This window comes from Rhinatrema bivittatum, chromosome 2, assembly GCF_901001135.1.
Source record: "Rhinatrema bivittatum chromosome 2, aRhiBiv1.1, whole genome shotgun sequence".
Lineage (NCBI taxonomy): Eukaryota > Metazoa > Chordata > Amphibia > Gymnophiona > Rhinatrematidae > Rhinatrema > Rhinatrema bivittatum.
The window spans coordinates 31,328,777-31,352,184 of NC_042616.1; the positions used below are offsets into that span (position 1 = coordinate 31,328,777).

At 44.8% G+C, this 23,408-nt stretch overlaps 1 protein-coding gene across 1 annotated transcript in view; it reads left to right on the forward strand.

Moving 5' to 3' along the window:
- Positions 1–21,909, forward strand: part of LOC115083756 (oocyte zinc finger protein XlCOF6-like) — a 29,845-nt gene extending 7,936 nt beyond the window's left edge. The window contains exon 3 of the mRNA XM_029587758.1: positions 14,428–21,909. Coding sequence (XP_029443618.1) covers positions 14,428–16,793 — 2,366 coding nt within the window. The 3' untranslated portion in view covers positions 16,794–21,909. The remainder of the gene's footprint in view (positions 1–14,427) is intronic.
- The last annotated feature ends 1,499 nt before the right edge of the window (positions 21,910–23,408 follow it).

A 23,408-nucleotide genomic window follows, 5' to 3' on the forward strand; every position in this document is an offset into this window, starting at 1 on the left:
GGCGATACTGAAGCAGACACTGTAGAGCAAAGAACAGACCAAAAAAAAAAAAAGGTTTGAATTAGCATAAATGTGAAAGTTGTGAGCAGTAATGCCAATTGTCAAGGCTTCAAATCCTGATCTTGATGAATGGCCTTACTGCTCATAACTTCCCAATGTATTCTAATTCAACCCCTTTTTTGTGTCCCAGAGCTGAGTTCTGCCACCTTTTTACTGGAACCCGAGAAAGCGGAGCAGAGCCGGCAGCGTCTCTCAGTTCTGGCTCCCCTGAGGAAACAGAACAGAGCCAGTAGTTGCATGGATTATATCTGCTCTCCCTGCCCCCCCCCCCCCCCCCAGCTCTTGGAGGAAGCAGAGAACAGAGAGCACTGGAGCTGATTTACCCTGAGACTAGGGCAGCCGCATGGCTTGGATTCAGGTAGGTGAGAGAGAGAGAGATCACACCTGGCCCCGCCCCTTTGCACAGGTCACACCTGGCCCTGGCTCCGCCCATCTCCCTCCCTCCACCGTTCCACTTCCTTTCTGTCTACAAATTAAGTCCTGTGCAAGTGTGACGCTAAGTTATAAAACTTAAAGTTGGGGACTTCCAAACCGCCCTCCAGTTTTGGTGTCACGCCCCTATCAAGTCAAGCTTGGTAAAAATGTGTGCGCTTTAGAGTCTTATCAGACAGCTCATTGATTAGTAGTAAGGGGCTAATGATCCTTAACCGTAACCTTACTGAGCCCCTGTAATCGATACAGGACCTAAGGGATCCATCCTTATGAATAAAAGAGAATTCCTGCGCCAGCAGGGGACCCGGACAGTCGAATGAAGCCTCGGGCCAAGATTTTCTTGAATCTATTCAGCCAGGGCCTTGGCTTTTGGACCTCACAAGGGGAAGGTCCACTCTCGTAGGGTTCTAGTTCCAGAAAGCAGTTCAGGAGCGCAGTCCCATTCCTGCCGCTTTGGGAGTGTCTCCGCTTGCTTCTTGCGGAAAATGTTGGTACTAATTTAGGAAGGCCTGGGAGAATTTCCCCTACAGAGGCCACAAGAGTGGGAGCTATAGGCCTCGGGTCCAGTATACAAAAAGAGAAGCAAGAAGGGAGACCCAAGAGACAAATCTGTCCTGAATGCCAATCGACGAGTGGGTTCTCTAACCGAAGCCACAGTGATCCCAGAAGGAATCGTACAGGGAAATGAGTCAAGAATCCAAAAGGAAACGGTTCAGAGTGCCACGAACGGACTGGAAGGTTCAGATCCACTGTGACTCATTGCTCCCCTCCTTGACTCGGGGGCCCATCCATCAATGGGAGCAGTTGAGATTGGTGCAGGATTGATTTATTTATTTAACCATTTTTCTAGACCGACATTAAAATACACATCATATCGGTTTACATTAAAACAAAAAGTAATGGAAATGGAAGTTACAATGAACAGGGGATGGGGAACAAAGTGGGAGCTATAGGCCTTGGGTCCAGTATACAAAAAGAGAAGCAAGAAGGGAAACCAAGAGACAAATCTGTCCTGAATGCCAATCAAACAAAGATATGCTGCACTGGGTCAGACCAAGGATTGGGTTGCTAGGTCGTGCTGGTATACAAAATCTCACTAATGAAATTCCCTGCTGCCCCGGAGGTGATAAAGGTGAGGGTTTCATAAGAACAAAGCTATGCTACACTGGGTCAGACCAAGGGCCATTAAGCCCAGTATCCTGTTTCCAGCAATGGTCAATCCAAGTCACAAGTACAGTGGACCCTTGACTTATGAACTCAATTGGTTCCAGAGAGCTGGTTGTAACTCAAGTTGGTTGTAAGTCAAGACTATTTTTCCCATAAGAAATAATGGAAATACCCATAATGCGTTCCGAACCTCCCAAAGCACCCCTTACCTAACATTTTCATAATAAAAAAGGGTTGTATAATGTGCGTAATTACCAGAAACACCTATAATTTTCCTAGTGTACTCATCAAAAAGTTGTAAAATGTGCCTAGCCTACCAGAAACAACAATTTCATACTGTACTCACCATTCAAGTTGACATCTTTGGCTTGCAGGAAGGGAGGAGGGGGAGGATTCCCCCCTCTCCACCCCCTCCGAGCACATCTCTGGCCCCCAAACCCTCATTTCCCCCTCCCAGCAGACTCATTCCTCCCCTCCTGATACCTAGCCAGCTGAGTGCTACACTCCCTGTCTGCTGCTGCACAGAAGCTTCCTTGGTCACCAGTGATGCTGTTGCTTGCTGCAATGCTTTACCGGGTCTGCCTATGTGCTCCTGTGAACACTGGGTGTGCCTGAGATGGACAGGCCTCATCAGCAGCAGCAGCAGCCAATCACTGCAACAGCAGAGCAGAAGTCCCACCCACCAAGCCCAAAAAACACGATTGACAGGAAAAAATGCCCAATTAGTAGCAACGACACGCACGAGCGGATACACATGGCCTTGGCCGGCATTCAGGTTGTAACTCAAAACTAAAATTTTGGTTGTAACCGAAGTTGTTTGTAAATCAAGCTGGTTGTAACTCGAGGGTCCACTGTACCTGACAAGTACCCAAATATTAAATAGAGCCTATGCCACCAATGCTGGCAAGAAGCAGTGCCTATTCAGTATTAATTACTACCAGTTTGAGCTTCTCCTCCAGGAACTTCTCCAAATCTTTTTTAAGCTTAGCTACATTAACTGCCTTAGCCACATCATCTGGCAATGAATTACAGAACTTAATAGTGCGTTGAGCGAAAATAATTTTCTCTGATTTGTTTTATATGTGCTACTTGCTAACTTCATGGAGTGCCCCCAGTCCTTGTATTATCCAAAAGAGTAAATAACTGATTCACATTTACATATTCAAATCCTTTCATGATTTTGTAGACCTCTATCATATCCCCCCTCCCCCCCAACCGTCTCTTCTCCAAGCTGAACAGCCCTAACCTCTTCAATTTTTCTTCGTAGGGGAGCCATTCCATGCCCTTTATAATTTTGACCACCCTTCTCTATACTTTCTCCAGTGCAACGATATCTTTTTTGAGATGTGGCGACCAGAATTGTACACAGTATTCAAAATGCAGTCTCACCATGGAGCAATTCAGAGGCATTATGACATCCTCTGTTTTATTCACCATTCCCTTCCTAATAATTCCAAACATTGTTTGCTTTTTTGACCGCCGCAGCACACTGAGCCGACGATTTCAATGTGTTATCCACTATGACACCTAGATCTCTTTCTTGGGTGGTAGCACCTAATATGGAATCTAACATTGTGTAACTATAGCAGGGGTTATTTTTCCCTATATGCATCACCTTGCACTTATCCACATTAAATTACATCTGCCATTTGGATGCCCAATCTTCCAGTCTCACAAGGTCTTCCTGCAATTTATCACAATCCTCTTGTGATTTAACTACTCTGTATAATTTTGTGTCATCTGCAAATTTGCTTACCTCACTCGTATTCCTTTCCAGATCGTTTATAAATATATTGAAAAGCACCGGTCCAAGTACAGATCCCTGAGGCACTCCACTGTTTACCCTTTTCCACTGAGAAAATTGACCATTTAATCCTGCTCTCTGTTTCCTGTCTTTTAACCAGTTTGTAATCCACGAAAAGACATCACCTCCTATCCCATGACTTTTTAGTTTTCTTAGAAGCCTCTCATGAGAGACTTTGTTGAACGCCTTCTGAAAATCCAAATACACTATATCTACTGGTTCACCTTTATCCACATGTTTATTGACTCCTTCAAAAAAATGAAGCAGATTTGTGAGGCAAGATTTCCCTTGGGTAAATCCATGCTGGCTGTGTCCCATTAAACCATGTATTTCTATATGTTCTGTGATTTTATTCTTTATAATAGTTTCCATGATTTTTTCCAGAACTGAAGTCAGGTTCACCGGTCTATGGTTTCACGGATCACCCCTGGAGCCCTTTTTAAATATTGAGATTACATTAGCCACTTTCCAGTCTTCAGGTGTAATGGATTGTTTTAATGATAGATTACAAATTACTTGTCATAGGTCTGAAATTTCATTTTCAAGTTCTTCCAGAACACTGCGGTGCATACCATCTGGTCCAGGTGATTTGCTGCTCTTCAGTTTGTCAATCTGGCCTACTACATCTTCCAGGTTCACCGTGATTTGGGTCAATTAATCTGATTCATCACATTTTGAAAACTGTCTTCAGAATCTCCCCAACATCTTCATCAGTAAATACCAAAGCAAAGAATTCATTTAGTCTTTCCACGATGGCCTCATCTTCCCTAAGTGCCCCTTTAACCCCTCCATCATCTAACGGTCCATCCAACTCCCTCAAAGGATTCCTGCTTTGGATATATTTAAAAAAAATGTTATTATGAGTTTTTGCCTCTACAGTCAACTTCTTTTCAAATTCTCTCTTAGCCTGTCTTATCAATGTTTTACATTTTAACTTGTCAACGCTTATGCTTTTTCCTATTTTTGTCAGATGGATCCTTATTCCAGTTTAGAAGGAAAATCTTTTGGCTAAAATAGCCTCTTTTACCTCATGTTTTAACCATACTGGCAGTTATTTGGCCTTCCTTCCACCTTTCTTAACGCATGGCATACATCTGAACTGCGCTTCTAAGATGGTATTTTATTTAACAATGTCCATGCCTGTTGTAGACCCTTAACCTGTACGTTTCATTTTTTTTCTAACCACTTTTTTTCATTTTATCAAAGTTTCCCATTTGAAAGTTTAGTGCTAGAGCAATAGATTTACTTATTGTCCCTCTTCCACTCATTAATTCTAATTTTCCTGTCGTGTAGCCAGATGGACTCAGAACAAGTGGGTATAGTGTGCTCGTGCTAGCAGTTGGAGACGGATCTGACGTCAGCACGGGTGCATATACCCCCACAGGAAGTGAGGCAATTCAGTAATTTCCGTCTCCAAAGCAGTTTGGAGCGCCTGCACGCTCGCTGAGCGTGTTTCCAATCTACTTTCTATTTTCTACTTACTAAATTTCTACAGGAACATCGAGCCCCGCACTCCTGCGGTGATACCATTCGGTCCCTCCCCCAGTTGAGTTTCCCGAGGTGATTTCCGTGGTCCCTCGGAGGTTTCGGCCTCGGTCCGGTGGCCGAATTGCGGCAGGGATCCAGCCCCCGAGCGAGGCTTGGGTCGGGCTAAGAGGCGCCTCGGTCCCGGCGTGGACTTGGGAGGCAGTGGGTGCATTCCTTAAGCGTGGCGGTGAAGGTATTTCCCCTCTTCCCCCACAGCCGGTGACCGCCCGGTTTCAGCCGGGAAGCGCCGAGGATCAGGTAAGGCGCACAACTTTTACTTTTGGTCTCCGAAGTACGAGGATCGGCGGCGTTGCCTGTATGCGGCACGCCGCGGAGGTCGCCATTTTGTCGGCCCTATTCAGGTATTGAGCGCCCATGATAGGCGCCTGTATCGTATTAAGCGCTTCTTATTTGAGCGTATATTGCATATTGCTGAGCATATATTGTATTGAGCGTATATTGCTGAGCGCATATTGTATTGAGCGTGTATTGCTGACCGCATATTATTGAGCGCATATTGTATTGAGCGTATATTACTGACGCATATTATTGAGCGCATATTGTATTGAGCATATATTGCTGACCGCATATTATTGAGCGCATATTGTATTGAGCGTATATTGCTGTCCGCATATTATTGAGCGCATATTGTATTGAGCGTATATTGCTGACCGCATATTATTGAGCGCATATTGTATTGAGCGTATATTGCTGACCGCATATTATTGAGCGCATATTGTATTAAGCGTATATTGCTGACCGCATATTATTGAGCGCATATTGTATTAAGCGTATATAGCCGCCGCTTATTGTTGAGCGCAAATTGTATTAAGCGTATATAGCTGTCGCTTATTATTGAGCGCATATTATATTGATCACATATTGTATTAAGCGCATATTGCTGCCGCATATTATTCAGCGCATATTCTTCAGCGCGCAATGGAACAATCGAATGCCCCGGTGTCCCTGGCGGCGGCGCCTCCTGATTCCGGCGTGAAAGCTCTCGGCCTCTGCTCAGCATGCCAGCTCAGAGCCACACACAGCGAGGAGCCAGACTCCCTTTGTGCCCAATGTGAGGAGGCAGTGGGAGCCTCAGGCCTGGACCAGTCTCAACCGAGGTTTGTTGACAGTTCCCCAGGGGCCACCCCGGACTCGCAGGCAGTCTCGAACAACCTGGAATCCCGGGGGACCTGGTACCCCGACAACTTGAGACCACCTCTATTTCCTGGGTGGATCTCTTTAAGGGGATCCATGCCTTTGTACGGATGCAATCAGCTTCCTGTCCAGGCCCTGCTGTTGCTGTTGCTGCTGCTCCTGTTGCTGCTCCAGCGGATCGTGCCCCTGGACCTTCGCGCCCTTATCGTGGGCAAACACACCCGCCGCTGGGCAGTCCGGTTCAGGCGGACCCTGATGTCTCGGAGACTGAATCAGAACTCTCCGAGGAGTGGGAACTTCCCTCGGGGATGGAGCCATATCGAACCATGAGGCGGTTCTTTCCCAAGGAAGATCTCTCCGATCTAGTATCTCAGTGCCTGGCGGAGTTGGATATTTCGGGGCCCAGCTCTGCGGTGCCATCTACACAGAACCCTCTGCTGGAAGGTCTTCGTCCTACAGCCCACCATTTTCCCTTCTTGCAAGCCGCACAGCAACTGATAGATCTGGAATGGGCTGCACCAGCGGCCTCATTCAAAGGGGGTCGGGGCCTGATAGTCATGTACCCCCTGGATCCGGCAATCAAGGAGATGCTGGCGTGCCCTCAGGTGGACGCCTTGGTTAGCGCGGTGGTCAAGCGCACTACCATTCCAGTTGAGGGGGGGGCGGCCCTCAAGGAACCTCACGACCGGCGCCTGGACGCCATCCTGAAACAGACCTTTGAGGTGGCAGCTCTGTCTTTGCGAATCGCAACCTGCTGCACAGTGGTGACGCGTTCCTGTTTGTCACAGTTCAGGAACAATGCTCCGGCGGCAGACATGGAGTCTGCTCTCTCGTTCCTCACGGATGCTGCATCCGACCTGGTCCGTACAACAGCCAAGGGGATCTCATCTTCTGTGGCTGCCAGGAGGCAGCTCTGGATACGGAACTGGTCAGCGGATGCGCCTTCGAAGACACGCCTCACCAGAATGCCCTTTAGGGGCTCTTTCCTGTTTGGCAGCGACCTAGATAAACTGGCCAGCACATGGGGTGCTTCTCCCGTACCTCGACTGCCGGAAGATCGGGTCAGAAGGAACCAGCGCACTTTTCCAAGGCCTCCCAGAGGTAGAAGTTCTCAACGCTTCATTCCCTATAGGGGTCGCTACCAGGCACCTCGTCCTCCGGCCAGGAATCAGTCCTTTCGGCCCAAGCAGCAGAAGTGGGGAGCCGGCTCGGGTTCCGGCCCCGGCCGCGCCTCCCAATGAGATTCAGCCGATCCATCTGGGGGACGGGGCCATAGGGGGCAGGTTAACCCTCTTTTACCCCAGATGGGTCGAGATTACGTCGGACCAGTGGGTCCTCGCCATCATCCGAGCGGGGTATTATCTGGACTTCCATCACATCCCTCCGGACAGGTTTGTGGAATCTTCGTGTCCGATCCACAAAAAGGCAGCATTGGAAGCTACCCTAGCGAGGCTCCTGTCCTTGAAAGCCATAATCCCAGTACCTGCACGGGAAATGAATTCTGGGCATTATTCCATTTATTTCATGGTACCCAAGAAAGAGGGCACTTTCCGGCCCGTATTGGACCTCAAGTCAGTCAATCGATACTTACGGGTCCCGAGGTTTCGCATGGAAACTCTGCGCTCAGTCAAGAACGCAGTACAGCCAGGGGAATTCCTCACGGCCTTAGATTTATCAGAAGCCTACCTGCATATCCCGATCCATCCGGATCATCAGCGCTACCTACACTTCAAGATGCTGGGACGCCACTTCCAGTTCCGGGCTTTGCCCTTCGGGCTGGCCACGTCGCCGCGGACCTTCACCAAGGTGATCGTAGTGGTGGCAGCGGCGCTCAGACGGGAAGGAATACTTGTCCATCCCTACCTAGATGATTGGCTGATCAGGGCGAAATCGCGAGAGGAGAGCCATCGGGCAACCAACAGAGTGATCGCCCTTCTGGAAAGCCTGGGATGGGTATTCGCCCTTCTGGAAAGCCTGGGATGGGTATTCCAGAGATTGGGAAGGCCTACAGCCTTCCCAATCTCTGGAATATCTGGGAGTCCAGTTCGACACCCAGGCAGACACAGTCAGTCTCACCACCAAGAGAAGATTAAAACTTCAGACGCGTCTTCGGTCCTTGATGGGAGCCAGTCGGCCCACAGCTTGGGATTACCTGCAGGTTCTCGGTCTCATGGCATCCACCCTGGAAGTGGTACCCTGGGCAAGGGCCCATATGAGACCTCTACAAAACTCCCTGCTCTCTCGCTGGAGTCCCCGCTTCTGGAACTATTCCGTGTATCTCCCTCTACCAGCCAGAGTGCGGACCCAGTTACGGTGGTGGTTGCAGCCCAACCACACGAGCAGGGGATCGAAGATGTCCTCCCCCACGTGGATTCTGCTCACCACAGATGCCAGCCTGAGCGGATGGGGAGCACACTGCGAAGAACTCACCGACCAAGGGCGGTGGAACAGAGAAGAAGCAGGGTGGAACATCAACCGACTAGAGGCACGGGCAGTCCGGTTAGCCTGCCTACGATTTGCTCACAGACTGAGGAACAGAGCAGTCAGAGTGATGTCAGACAATGCCACCACGGTGGCATACATCAACTGACAGAGCGGAACCAGAAGCCAACAGGTGTCTCTAGAGATAGCCCCGCTGATGGCTTGGGCAGAGGCGAATCTTCAGGACATCTCCGCCGTCCACATTGCCGGAAGGGACAACACCACGGCAGACTTCCTCAGCAGAGAAAGCCTAAGTCCGGGGGACTGGCAGCTGTCGCCCACAGCCTTCCAGATGATTGTGGATCACTGGGGGATTCCGGACATGGACCTACTAGCGGACAGGTCCAATGCTCAGGTACCCAGATACTTCAGCCGCAAGCGAGATCCGTTCTCTCAAGGGATTGACGCCCTGGTTCAGCCATGGCCCCCAGGGGCCCTGCTATATGCCTTTCCTCCATGGCCCCTGCTGGGTGCCCTTATACACAAGATTCAGAAGTACCGGGGCCTAGTTCTTCTAGTGGCACCAGACTGGCCAAGAAGACCCTGGTACGCGGACATGAGAAGACTACTGGCAGGGGAGCCCCTTCCCCTGCCTCCTCTCCGGGACCTGCTACTTCAAGGTCCCATCCTCCACGAGGATCCAGCTCAATTCTCTCTTACGGTCTGGCCATTGAGAGGGCTAGACTGAAGAAAAGAGGTTACTCGGAGCCAGTGATAGATACACTCCTCCGAGCTCGCAAGTCTTCCACATCCCTCACCTATGTCAGGATCTGGAGAGTATTTGAAGACTGGTGCGACACTCACGGCACCAGTCTGCATGGGACTACAATCCCTATTGTTTTGGATTTCCTGCAGGATGGACTTCAGAAGGGTCTCTCCCTCAGCTCCATCAAGGTTCAGGTGGTTGCGCTGTCTTGCTATGGTCCCAGGAGGGATGGCAAGACCATTGCCACGCACCCAGATGTTTCTCGCTTTCTGAAGGGAGTCAAGCACATTCATCCACCACTGAAGTGGCCAATGCCTTTGTGGAACCTCAACATTGTTTTGGATTTTCTCGCGGGATCCACCTTCAGACCCCTTCGGGGCCTGTCTCTCCGTTCTCGTACTTTGAAGATGGTGTTCTTGCTGGCTGTATGTTCAGCACGTCGCATCTCAGAGCTACAAGCACTGTCTTGCCGTGATCCTTTTCTCAGAATCACTCCTGAGGCTATCCATCTTCGCACGGTTCCATCTTTCTTGCCTAAGGTAGTCTCACAATTTCACCTCAACCAGACCATATCCTTGCCAACTACGGCAGGCCTGAAGAAATCAGAAGACGGGCGTTTGCTACGCCATCTCGACATTGGCAGATTGCTGCCCAGATATCTGGGAATGACAGAAACAGTACGAAAGACTGACCATCTGTTCGTCCTTCACAGCGGGAAGAAACAAGGTGAAGCGGCCTCTCAGCCCACCATCACCCGGTGGATTAAAGAAGTTATCAGAGCGGCCTACGTAGAGGCCGGGAAGTCACCACCTCTTCAAGTCAAGGCTCATTCTACCAGAGCCCAAGCAGCATCTTGGGCGGAATCTAGGATGCTGTCGCCTGCAGAAATATGTAAAGCGGCGACGTGGTCCTCCCTCCATACCTTCTCCAGGTTCTACCGTCTGGATGTCCAGGCCAGGGAGGACACAGCATTTGTGAGGGCAGTCTTACATGGTCATCAGGCAGCCTCCCGCCCAGTCCGGGAGTAAAGCTTTTGTACATCCCACTTGTTCTGAGTCCATCTGGCTACACGACAGGAAATGGGGAGATTACTTACCTGATAATCTCGTTTTCCTTAGTGTAGACAGATGGACTCAGCATCCCGCCCAGCTGCCTGTCTACATTGGTTTCACCGATTCAAGGTAAGCCTTATCACTTCTTACATGAGTGCGTCCACTCTGCCAGGTGTCGACGCCTTCCGGTTGGGAATGCTGGCGGTCTCCAGCTACTATCAATCGGTCAGGGGAATCTTGTTTTCACTATTTCATTGATCGTCAGTACACATATATCCATAACAGCTTTTGCAAGGAAGATTACTGAAGAGCTTCACTTCCTGTGGGGGTATATGTACCCGTGCTGATGTCAGATCCATCTCCAACTGCTAGCACGAGCACACTATACCCACTTGTTCTGAGTCCATCTGTCTACACTAAGGAAAACGAGATTATCAGGTAAGTAATCTCCCCATTGATCATGTTATCATCACTATTGCCTTGTGGCCCCACCAACATTGCCTCTCTCACCAAATCCTGCACTCTACTAAGAATTAAATCTAAAATAGCTCCCTCTCTCATCCGTTCCTGAACCAAATGCTCCATAAAGCTATCATTTACTCCATCTAGGAACTTTATATCACTAGCATGTCCTGATATTACATTTACCCAGTCAATACTGGGGTAATTGAAATCTCCTATTATTACTGCACTACAGTTTGGTTAGCTTCCCTGATTTCTCTTAGCATCTCATCTTTTTGGCCAGGTGGATGGTAGTATACTCCTATTGCTATACTCTTCCCCAATATACATGGGATTTCTACCCATAAAGATTCTATTGTGTATCTAGTCTCTTGCAGGATCCTTATCCTGTTGGACTCTATGGCATCCTGCACATAAAGTGCCACACCCTCACCAAGTTGCTCCTCCCTATTATTACAATCAAATGTATACCTCGGTATAGCACTATCCCATTGGTTATCCTCCTTCCACCAGGTCTTTGAGAAGCCAGTTATGTCTATCTCATCATTCACTGCTATACACTCTAACTCTCCCATCTGACTTCTTAGACTTCTGGCAGTGGCATACAGACATTTTAAAATGGGTTTTTTGTTTGTATTAACAATCTGCTTTTCAGTTGATAGGGATAATTTGGATTCTTTACTTACAGGCACATGGACTATGTTTGCTTTTATTGGAACCTCTCTGTTGGGATGCCCTAACTCTCCTGTTTCATTAGTATCCTTCAAAGATACATTCCTCCGAACCGTGCACTGCTGAGCGACCGTCAGCTTTCCTCTTTGCTCTAGTTTAAAAGCTGCTCTGTCTCCTTTTTAAAGGTTAGCGCCAGTAGCCTGGTTCCACCATGGTTAAGGTGGAGCCTGTTCCTTCAGAAAAGACTCCTCCTTCCACAAAAGATTGACCAGTTCCTTTCAAAACTGACTCCTTCTTCCCTATACCATCATCTCATCCACGCATTGAAACTCTGGAGCTCTGCCTGCCTCTGGGGACCTGAGCATGGAACATAGAGCATTTCAGAGAATGCTACTCTGGAGGTTATGGATTTCAGCTTTCTACCTAACAGTCTAAATTTGGCTTCCAAAACCTCCCTCCCACATTTTCCTATGTCGTTTGTGCCCACATGTACCACACCAGCTGGCTCCTCCCCAGCACTATCTAAATCCTATTTAAGTGATGGGCGAGGGTCCACCACCTTCGCACCAGGCAGGCAAGTTACCAGTCGCTCCTCACGTCCAACAGCCATCCAGCTCTCTACATTCCTAATAATCTAATCACCAACTATGTCGGCTGAACTAACCCTTCCCTCCTGGTCAGTAGCCCTGGGAGACACATCCTCGGTGCGTGAGGACAGTACATCACCTGGAGAGCAGGTCCTTGTTACAGGATCATTTCCTGCTGCACTAGATTGATGCTCTCTGACTTGGTGACCTTCCTCCTTCAAGGCAGGACCAGAGTTGCCAGACTGGAGTTGGGACTTGGCAGCTATGCCCCTGAAGGTCTCATCTATATACATCTGTCTGCTTCAGCTCAGAGAATGAGATTGGACTCATTCTCTGACAGCCAGGAGCTCTTTGCACTGGGTGCACACATACAGCTTCTCATCGGCGGATAAAACAAATCATACATTGACATTCAATGCAGAAGACTGGAAGGCCTCCCTCTTGCTGCTGGATTGCTGCTTTCATCTTAATTTTGTTGAGTTCTTAGTTAAGTTGAGGCTGTTAAGGGAATAGGAATGTGTAAATAAGAATCCTTTAAATTTATCGGTATATTCACTATTAATTTGGTAGTGACCTGCAACAGGATAATTAAACTCTTGATAAGACCTGGGGCAATCCTGTGTTTTACAGAAAAGGCTGCCTGATTTTTAATGTGAAAGTGTCTCTTGCCTATAAATCAAAGGGTGAGTTAGAGGTGGGTGGGAGGGAAGGAAAGACAAAAACACACAAACTAAGCTATTTCCTACCTTTTGGCTTGCTTTTTATAACAAACACACACATACACTAAAGAATATAACCCAATAGTTTATCCTTCCCAAAACGTTTTGAGTTCTAAAATTTCCCAAGCAATACTTAACAGATCCTCTTCAGCCACCAAGATGGTCTTCTCCTCTTAGGGCTCCCTCCTCTGCTTCTGGAGACCAAGGCAAAGATGATGAGATTGAGAGATACTAAGCCACATGATTGAGGGGCACTTCAACAAGGTCCAACAGAATCTGGAATTAGGAGAATAGGAGGCTTGCAGGGTAAAGACTATAAAGCACTGATTCTGCAGGCTTTCGGATCTCCAGAAAAGCGCAGAGAAGGATATAAAGAAGCAGAAGGCAGTATGTATGTATTTATTTATTTATTTAGCATTTTTATATACCGACTTTCCAATAACAGAATTACTGATCAATTCGGTTTACATTCTAACAATAACATTGACAAGTAAATGTCTTACAATGAACAGGTCGATATAACTTGGATAAGTATATATGGGGTTAATAACATAAGTAAAAGATACATTGCCTAATGTAGGCATAAGTAAAAGATACAGTGCCTAATGTAGGTTAAATAACAGTTGATAGTATTAAATAACAGTATTAAATAACAGTATTAAATAACAGTTGATAGTATTCACTGCAAAAGTGATTTAGAGGGCCCAGGAGAAGATTTTGAGCAAGGGCATTAACTTGTTCTTGCAGGATTTCCAGGCATTGGTTCAGCGCCTCCAGGAGCTTATCCTAGGCTTCTAAATGTACAGGCAGCTGGGTGGGTCCATATTGGCCAGAGCTTGATGTGATGATTGTAGTCTAAACGTTGCCCCAGAAATGAGCAGCCTAATTCCAGGAAAGTCATATCCAGGGTAATGTTTTCAGTTTCTTGTTTTATGCTCATACATTTCTTTAGAATTCCCCCTGTAATTCATATCTCCAGTCCTTGTCGCTCTCTCCTTTTCCCCCACTCTTTAGTTGTAATATTCCCTCCTGTGCTGGGTTACCTCTTGTGTGTCCCAGGCTCTCTTCTCCATCTCGGCTCTCTTACTGCAGATCATGGGGCGTTTCATGCTGTTCACACTGGGACAACAGCTGCAGCTGCTTTTTTACTCTTGGACATTGCACCAATTGCAGGCGCTTTCAATTTGGAAAATGATGTACAAAGATCTTAAAACGCTTTCCCCCAGTCTAAACCCACCTCCGGGAACGCTTCCGCTCAATGTGGTTAAATCTCCGCACATATATTTATACATGTAGAGGGAGGACAATTTACAAAAAATCAGTTTATGTATAACTTGTGTGTTACCTGGTAAATGGCTTTGAAAATTGTTTTCCATGAACACCAGAGACAGAAAATATTTCTGCATCCTGTCCCTTTTCTTCACATGGAAGAAGACAAGACACAATGTTACAGGCCAATGTTAGAACACACTGCGTGTAAAACTTTCACACTTTAGGAGAACAGCAATAACACAACAACAATAAAGAAATGTTATTGCATTACTGAACTCATTAAACTGTCCTTCTCCTACAGTAATGCCCAATGTTTACTTGTTTTATCTAGAAAATGACGATTCCAGATACGATAATACAGACACACATCTCTGGGAGCTCAGTGAGAATCCAGAAGGGAGCAAGATGTTCTCAGAAAGAGAGGCAGAGGATACATCTTCCTGTTCTGAGTGCCGGGATCAATCCATTAAAGAAAAGAAGCAAAGAAATTTAACAGAAGATTCGGCTCTGAATGAGAAAAGTGCCAGAAATATCACACACACAGGGGAAGAGCAGAGAAACCAGAGAACAGAAGAAAGTTGTGTGTGTGATGCATGTGGGATATTTCTCAGGGCTCCTGTGCCTCTGAAATCACAGCAGAGATCTCACACTGAAGAGAGACCATCTCCATCTGCAGATTGTGGGAAAACCTTTATTCTGAAGGGAGATCTACAGGTACAACAGAAAACATGCACAGGAGAGAAAACTTTTACAGGTTCTGAGTGGGGGAAAGAAAGTAAGCGAGAACTAATGCAATACCAGGAAATCAAAAAAGGAGAGAGACTGTGTACAAGTGCAGAACCCTCAAAAAGCTTTATTACTAAAGCAAGACCCATGAAATATAAGAAAAGCTGCACAGAAGCGAGAACAGAATCTTCTACTGATGATGAAAAAATCTTCAATCAGAAAGAAAATTTCACAGAACACCCCAAATTCCGCCAAGGAGAGAAACAAAATTCAAGTAATGAATTGAATAAAAGCATCTGTCATAGGAAATTCCTTTCAAAACAAATGGAAACCCAAACTGATGAGAGAACATTCTCCTGTATTCAGTCTGAAAAATGCTTCTGTAGGAAGGCAACCCTCCCACAAAAGACAATCTACAGAGGAGAGAGACAATTTACATCTGCTGAATGTGGTAAAATCTTCAGTCAGAATACAAAGCTCTCAGATCACCAGAAAATTCACACAGGATTAAAACCATTTCCATGTACAGAGTGTGGTAAAACCTTCAGTCAAAAGGCAAACCTCACAGTCCACCAGAGAATTCATAGTGGAGTGAAACCATTTACATGTAAGGAGTGTGGTAAAAGCTTTAGGGAGACTGGGACCCTGAAAAGCCACCAGAGAATCCACACTGGAGTGAAACCATTTACATGTAGTGAGTGTGGTAAAGACTTTAGTAAAAAGACAAACTTAACAAGCCACCAGAGAATCCACACTGGGTTGAAACCATTTAGCTGTAGTGAGTGTGGTAAAACCTTTAGTCAAAAAACAGGCCTCACAAGCCATCACAGAATCCACATGGGAATAAAACCATTTACATGTAGTGAATGTGGTAAAAGCTTTAGTCAGAAGGGAGCCCTCACAAACCACCAGAGAAGCCACACTGGATTGAAACCATTTTTATGTAGTGAGTGTGGTAAAAGCTTTAGTAAGAAGACAAACTTCACAAGACACCAGAGAACCCACACAGGATTGAAACCATTTAGCTGTATTGAGTGTGGTAAAACTTTTAGTCAAAAGACAAGCCTCACAAGTCACCACAGAATCCACAAGGGAGTAAAACCAATTACATGTGCTGAGTGTGGTAAAAACTTTAGTCAGAAGGGAGCCCTCACAAACCACCAGAGAATCCACATTGGATTGAAACCATTTTCATGTAATGAGTGCGGTAAAAGCTTTAGTATGAAGACAAAGTTTGCAAGCCATCAGAAAATCCACACAGGAGTGAAACAATTTACATGTAGTGAGTGTGACAAAATCTTTAGTAAGAGGTCAAACCTCTTAAGCCACCAGAGAATCCACACAGGAGTGAAACCATTTACATGTAGTGAGTGCAGTAAAAGCTTTAGCAAGAGGACAGACCTCACAAACCACCAGAGAATCCACACAGGAGAGAAACCATTTATGTGTACAGAGTGTGATAAATGCTTCAGGGACTCAAGATCTCTCAAATCTCATCAGAGAATTCATACCATAATAGAACGATTTCCATGTACTGAGTGTGATAAAAGCTTCAGTTATGTACAGTCTCTCATAATCCATCAGAGAATCCACACTGGATTGAAACCATTTACATGCACTGAGTGTGGTAAAAGCTTTAGTCAGACAGGAACCCTCGCCAACCATCAGAGAATCCACACAGGAGTGAAACCATTTACATGTATTCAGTGTGGTAAAAGTTTCAGTCGAAAGGCAACCCTCATGATCCACCAGAGAATCCACACTGGAATAAAACCATTTACATGTCCTACATGTGGTAAAAGCTTCAGTCAGAAGGCATACCTTGCAGTCCACCAGAAAAGCCACAGTAAAGTGAAACCATTTACGTGTCCTGATTGTGGTAAAACCTTCAGACGTAGACAGTCTTTCAAAAGTCACCAGAGAATTCACACTGAAATGGAATGGTTTAGATATACTCACAGGTCGATGTAATAAAACATGCAGATAATGTGCATTGCAATAGAGTACTTTTTCTTAATAATGCAATTGTGGCCATCTTCCTTTTGCACCTGATGCAGTGCTCAAATGGAGTGGCTTAAAAGGCGCACCATAGGAGAATTCTGCGTCTCTGGCACTCAAATGAGTTTATTGCATTGGGTGTCTAAATTGTGCATCCAAAACAAAAGTGTGCAGCTTTTTGGTTCTATTACTGAAGTTTATAGGTTTGCGGATTTTAATGTTGGAGAATGTATTTTGAAAATTATGCTTTCACCACCATGTGGTGCTGGGATCCTGCAGGCTATATTAAGGGTGCAGGGAGACAACACCTTAGTAAATAAGGCCCTTAGTCTGTGGTTACATTTTCCTCTTGCTATGCATTTAGAAATCCTTCAGGTTTGTTAAGACACATTTTTAAAACCAGCCTGGAATCAAATTCATTGATAGACAGGTAAAATGAAAATGCTCTTCAGCCACATAGGAGCTGCCGGGTTCTAGAAAGTTCATTTTGTCTTGGGAATGTCACCTTTGAGGGAGTAATGGAGCTTTTGCTCTTGTATGAAATTTCCTTCCCAGTGTATGAAAAGTACAAGAGAATCTCTCTATCACGCAAACAGTAAACCATTCTCTCATCTCTCTTTTGATGTTTATTTAAGAAATCTGAATGACTGCCTCTCACAGATTGCTATTTAGAACATGCTGTAGGGCCTGGCTACAGTGTTTTCTGGAATTTTCACGCTGCAAAAAATGTACCTCGCATGTTTTTAACACTTTGGCTCTTGAAGTGCTTATTATATTAGTTACAAGAAAAGCAAAGCAGATAAACAATATATATATATATATATTTTTTTTTTTATTTGACATGATCAGGGAAACCAGAGAAGCAGTAAATTCAATCTTTATTATCTACAATCAAGTTAGATTAAACCTAAGTTGAATTATTTGCTGTAAAATGTTTATTCCCTGGAATAAGACGCAAGTGGCAAGACGCATTTCTACTTTATATGTTTCCATCACAAGTTTATACAGTACTGGTATGCCAGGATGATACTAAGCAGGAGGACACATTTATCGCAACATAGAGGACCAGTTTTTTTATGTTATGAAACCTTGACAGTGAGTAAACTTTACTCCACCTCCAAGCTGCAGTTAAATTTCCTGTGTTAAGAAAATGTGTTAGGAGCCCTACCTGCATTGGACAGTAATAGCTAATGTCTTCATTTACATGGAATTTACATGCATGGGCACTTTCCATTTTAGGCATGTTAATCTTCTGTTGCATTGGTGGTTATTATGCACATGGAACCCATGCTCAACACCGAATAAAACCGTATGCTCAGCTGCACGCACCTTATTGCAGCGGCCTGTGAGTATGGTAAAAGCTTAAGTCACATAAAATCTCTCAAAATCCACCAGAGGAGCCACACTGGTGTGAAACATTCATGTGTCCTGAGTGTGGTAAAATCTTCACGCACAAGTCATTTCAGAGTAAAAGCTTCACTGAGAGAACAAAAAGCAAGAGCCAGCAGACAATCCACACAGGACTGAAAGGTGACTTTCCCTAAAAGAAAATTAAGTAAAAATGAAAAAATCTATCTGACTGAGGACTGTAATATAAAAGGTTTTGAGCAGAAAGGTTTAGACTAATATCCAGAGGTGGGTGAAAGTACAAAACTGAGTACATGTTAATGAGAGAAAAGACAAGTGAAGAGTACTATAGGACAGAGATGGCCAACTCCACCACACATAGACCAGGTTTTCAGGAGATCTGTATTGAATATGCATAAGAATATAAGAAGTTACCATACCGGATCAGACTGAGAGTCCATCAGGCCCAGCATCCTGTTTCCAATAGTGGCCAATCCAAGTCACAAGTACCTGGCAAGAACCCAATAGTAAATAGATCTCATGATGCTGGCATACAAATTTTTAGAAGTCGTCTGCTTCAGCAATAAAATGTGCCATTGATGTTGATATCCTGAATTCAAACATGACAAACCATCTGATTGGCTACTGTTTCCATGATATTTAAGTTTTTACATTTTACATCAATGACGGTGACTTTTAAACCAGCATGCGGGTGGATGTGTGTGTGCTCGTTGGCCCATGCCCAGGGATGCGGCCATTTTATAACATGCGCGCATTTTATAAAATAGCGAGACTGCGCACAATTTTAAGTGGACATACATCTGTGTGCACAAATGTCACTTCTGCCACGCAAGTGGGGGATTTTAAAAGACACGCGTGCCGATGCCATTACCAGTTTCCCAGTTTACCCAGGTAAAGATTAGGACTTCCAAAGCCCCCTATTTTACTGGCCCCTCTCTCTCTCTTGTTAGCCTCCATTGATCTGCCTAGAATTTTTGGTTTTACAACTTATACGTCATCCGTAGCAGAAGTTCAGGGGACCTCGGTGCACGCCTGGGCGAGTAAGTATTCACCAAAGCCTACCAAAACACCCTATGACTGTGCTACAACTACCGGCCCATATAAACATGCAGAATTAATCCAAAGCAAGTAATTGAACTGTACAATTTAACAGCCAAGCTCTGTCTTAACGACTAAGATAACTTTATTAACAAGAATATGAATTATTTGTACACGCTGTGAAACATTGAAACTTTGTAAACTGTTGTGATGGCGAAACCGAACGACGATATACAAAACTCGACCAATAAATAAATATGTACACGCTAATTTCAAAGTAAAATCCAGGAATGCCCACGCGCTGCCCCTTCTTTTGAACTTTTCCTTTGTGCGCAGCGACGAGTACTTGCTTATCCGGGTGGCTTTTAAAATCTGCTTGGCGTGCGCCGGCCCACCGTGCATGTATCTCCCAGTTTTGGCCCTTGCCAGGCTTTTAAAATTCACCTTTATGTCTATTGCCTAGATAGTAGCTTTAATCATAAATTATACACTTAGGTCTATTTGTGTATTTATGGTTGCTTATGTATTTATTTTAAAACCTTATAGCCCACAAATTCACAACAGGTTCAATTGCGGATAGCAATATACATACAAAATTAAAACGTTAAAGTACATTACAGTTAAAATACATAGACAAAAAATATGCAACACTAGAAATTTAATCTGTCCTGATCAGAACTTTCATCAGCAAAAGGATTATAGAAATAAAATTGACTGTGAAACAAAAGGCCAAAAACTATCATGAATGTATATTTACATAGTTTTTATGCCTTATTCAGGAGCTACTCTGCTCTTCTTGGCTTGTCTCATTAAATTATAGAACATTTTTTGTCACTGTCCAGCTCTGCAAGCATGGATGGGCTCTGTTTGCCCTGATACCGTTTCTCCATTGCTGCAATGTTTTGGTGAAATAGCCTGGCATCCTCATCGCTCACTGCTCCACAGTTTGGCGGAAAGAAATGTAGACGAGAGTTAAAAAAAAAAAAAAAATGCATCTTTAGTGAAGTTGCCGTCAAGGCTTTTGTAGGCCTTGAGGAGATTTTTCCACCAACATCTTGTAGTTGTCCGCCTTCTTATTGTGAGGAAATGTCTCATTAACCAGTGCTCCCTCCAAGGAGAGACTGGGTCTGTGCACATTTTTGTTTCACGTGAGCAACAGTTTTTGTTTTTTTTTAAACCAACAGTTTTCGAGCACCAGTCTTAGCATTGCATTTCTGTATATAGCACAAAGAAAAATTTCTGTGAGTGTCCATGTAAAACCTATGAATGACGAGCAAAAATGCATGAGCGATCGCTCACATGCACAGCTTAGAGGGAACAGTGGCATTTACCGGAAGGCTTTTCATGTCATCGTTTCCTTGCCACACAATGCACAGTTAAGGGACAACAAAGACACCTTGTTTTATCTTAGCATCACTTAACCATGGAAATTTACCACCAAGATACTTAAAGGCTGCTTTAGTTTTGTCCATGGCCTTGACAAAGCTGGATGTGTAAGGGTGGTAACAACATCTTCCTTGATTCAACAAGTGCTGGATGCTCACCACTTTTCCCCCCCAGTCTGCAATGACTGCCGGCGTGGCTAGTCTCGCTTGATGGAGTGGGAATCTCTTGCACGACTGTCCCATCTGTAGAGGAAACAGCAGTACTTTGTGTTCTCCAGTCTGCAGGTCGAACGAGAGAGCAACAACCTTCAAGTCACCACAAAGCTGCCACTGGTGATGGTCGTAGTTTACGCACCTGAAAAGTTGTTTCATGTTGCCATAGGTTTCCTTCACATGGACTGCATGACCAACTGCCATTATGCAGCAAAACAGCTTTAAGGCTTGTCTTTGAAGACTCTATGAACAGTCTTCGCACATCTGGACTATAAATGACATTGCAGGGTACAAGATCACCTTCCACGAAGAAGAATCGGACAATATAATTTTGCAAGTCACGGAACATGGAAACCCCTAATATCACCTGCCAGGAGGGTGAAGTCTGCTGAAGTCTGGAGCCCAACAGCCCTGCCTTACTCTTGGGGACTTCCAAAGCCCTGACAAGGTCATTCAGTTCTCTGTGTGGTTCAGAATAGGAGGAAGGAAGAGAATCTGGGTCCTGTGGCATTGATGGCTCAGGACCACAAGCTTCATCCTTTTCCTTGGCTGACTCAAATGAGAATGATTCTGATGCATCGGGAACCAGCAGTCCTTCTCCGTGGGGTACTGAGCATTTAGCAGACGGAATGGGTGGATACTGCACAGTCCATGTTTTCTTCTTGGACAAACCTTTCCTGATTGGATGCACCTCGCAGAAGTAAGAGTTGTTGATATGATCTGTTAGCTCTCTCCAAATCATTGGCACTGCAAAAGACTTAGATTTCCTTTTCCTGTTCAAGCACTGGCAAAGCTTTTTGGCACAAGTGTTGCAGCATAGGTGTGGGGCTCAGCTCTTGTCCTGATCTCCAGTTTTTCAGTCAGAATGCAGATGGTAAGCTCTAAACCACAATGTTTAGATTGTGCTTTTGTGATGCAAATATAACTGCCCCACAAACATAGCAGAAGTTATCTGCATTGTTCACACAAGTACAAGGCATCTCTAAGAACATAAGATATGCCATACTAGGTCAGACCAAAGGGCCATCAAGCCCAGGATCCTGTTTCTATCAGTGGCCAATCCAAGTCACAAGTACCTGGCAAGTACCCAAACATTAAATAGATCCCATGCTGCTAATACAGCAACAACTTGATTAATAACAGTTTATAGACTTCTCCTCCAGGAACTTGTCCAAACCTTTTTGAAACCTAGCTACACTAACTGTCTTAACCATGTCCTCTGGCAATGAGTTAATTGTATGTTGAGAGCTTCATTGTGCATTGAGTGAAAAAGAATGTTCTCTGATTTCTTTTTAATGTGCTACTTGCTAACTTCATGGAATGTCCCATGGTCCTTGTATTAGTAAAAAAAGTCAATAATCAATTCACATTTACCTGTTCAAGTCCTTTCTTGATTTTGTAGACCATTATCATATTTCCCCTCAGCCATCTCTTCTCCAAACTGAACAGCCCTAACCTCTTCAGCCTTTCCTCATAGGGGAGCTTTTCCATCCCCTTTATCATTTTGGTTGCCCTTCTCTGTACCTTCTCCATCGCAATTATATCTTTTTTGAGATGCGGTGACCAGAATTGTAAACAGTATTCAAGGTGCGGTCTCACCATGGAGCGATACAGAGGCATTATGACATTTTCTGTTTTATTCACCATTCCCTTTCTAATAATTCCTAACATTCTGTTTGCTTTCTTGACCACCGCAGCATACTGTACCAACGATTTCAATGTATTATTTATTTTTTTTATTTATACAGTTTTTATATACCGTTGCACAGAAACAAGTTCTATCTCTACGGTTTACAATAATCACATTTTAAGAACATGATAGAAAGAGAAAAGAAAAATAACAATATATCTTCAAATATCCAAGGAATAAAATTCTATCAAAAACTTCCTAAAATAAGACTAAAATTCTACCAGAAACTTTCTAAAATAGGACTAAAATTAATATTAAAATAGATAAGAACAGATTAAAAAGGGAAAGAGTAGCCCCCCCACTCCTAGGATACCACAAGCGACGTTGTTCAGTCCTCCGGAGGAAGCTGTGATGGAGACACCCAGAGCAACTTGCTCAGGAGAGCCCGTGGAGGGCACAGAAACCGGAGGCTTGGACCGAGGGAGATCCAGCTTACAAGGAGGGCAGACAGCTTTAATGTCGGTGAACATTGTGCAGCCTGGAGAAGCCAGTAATGGTAAGGCTGTTTTGACTCCCACTTCCAAATGTTTCTTTGCTATTAACACCGACTATGGAACAACAACAAGCTGAGTTAACCCTTTCTAGTAAACCCGCGGTGGTAACAATGGACTCCCTATGGGAATTGATGGCCCAGCAAAATTTAGCCCCCCAAGGCTGTATGAATCAAATTTCTCAAATTTCTTCTAAACTGGAAATGGTTACTCAGAATCACGATAAAAGAATCAAGGAACAGTCAGATAAAAGGCAATTATTTGAAACCCAGATGAAAGAGATGCAGAGAGTACAAACGGCTACAATACAAGACTGTTACCAGCATTTAATAAGGTCTACTTCTTGCCATTCACTCGGATGAGAGAAGGGACGAGACAGAATCAAATGGACCTGGAAAATCTC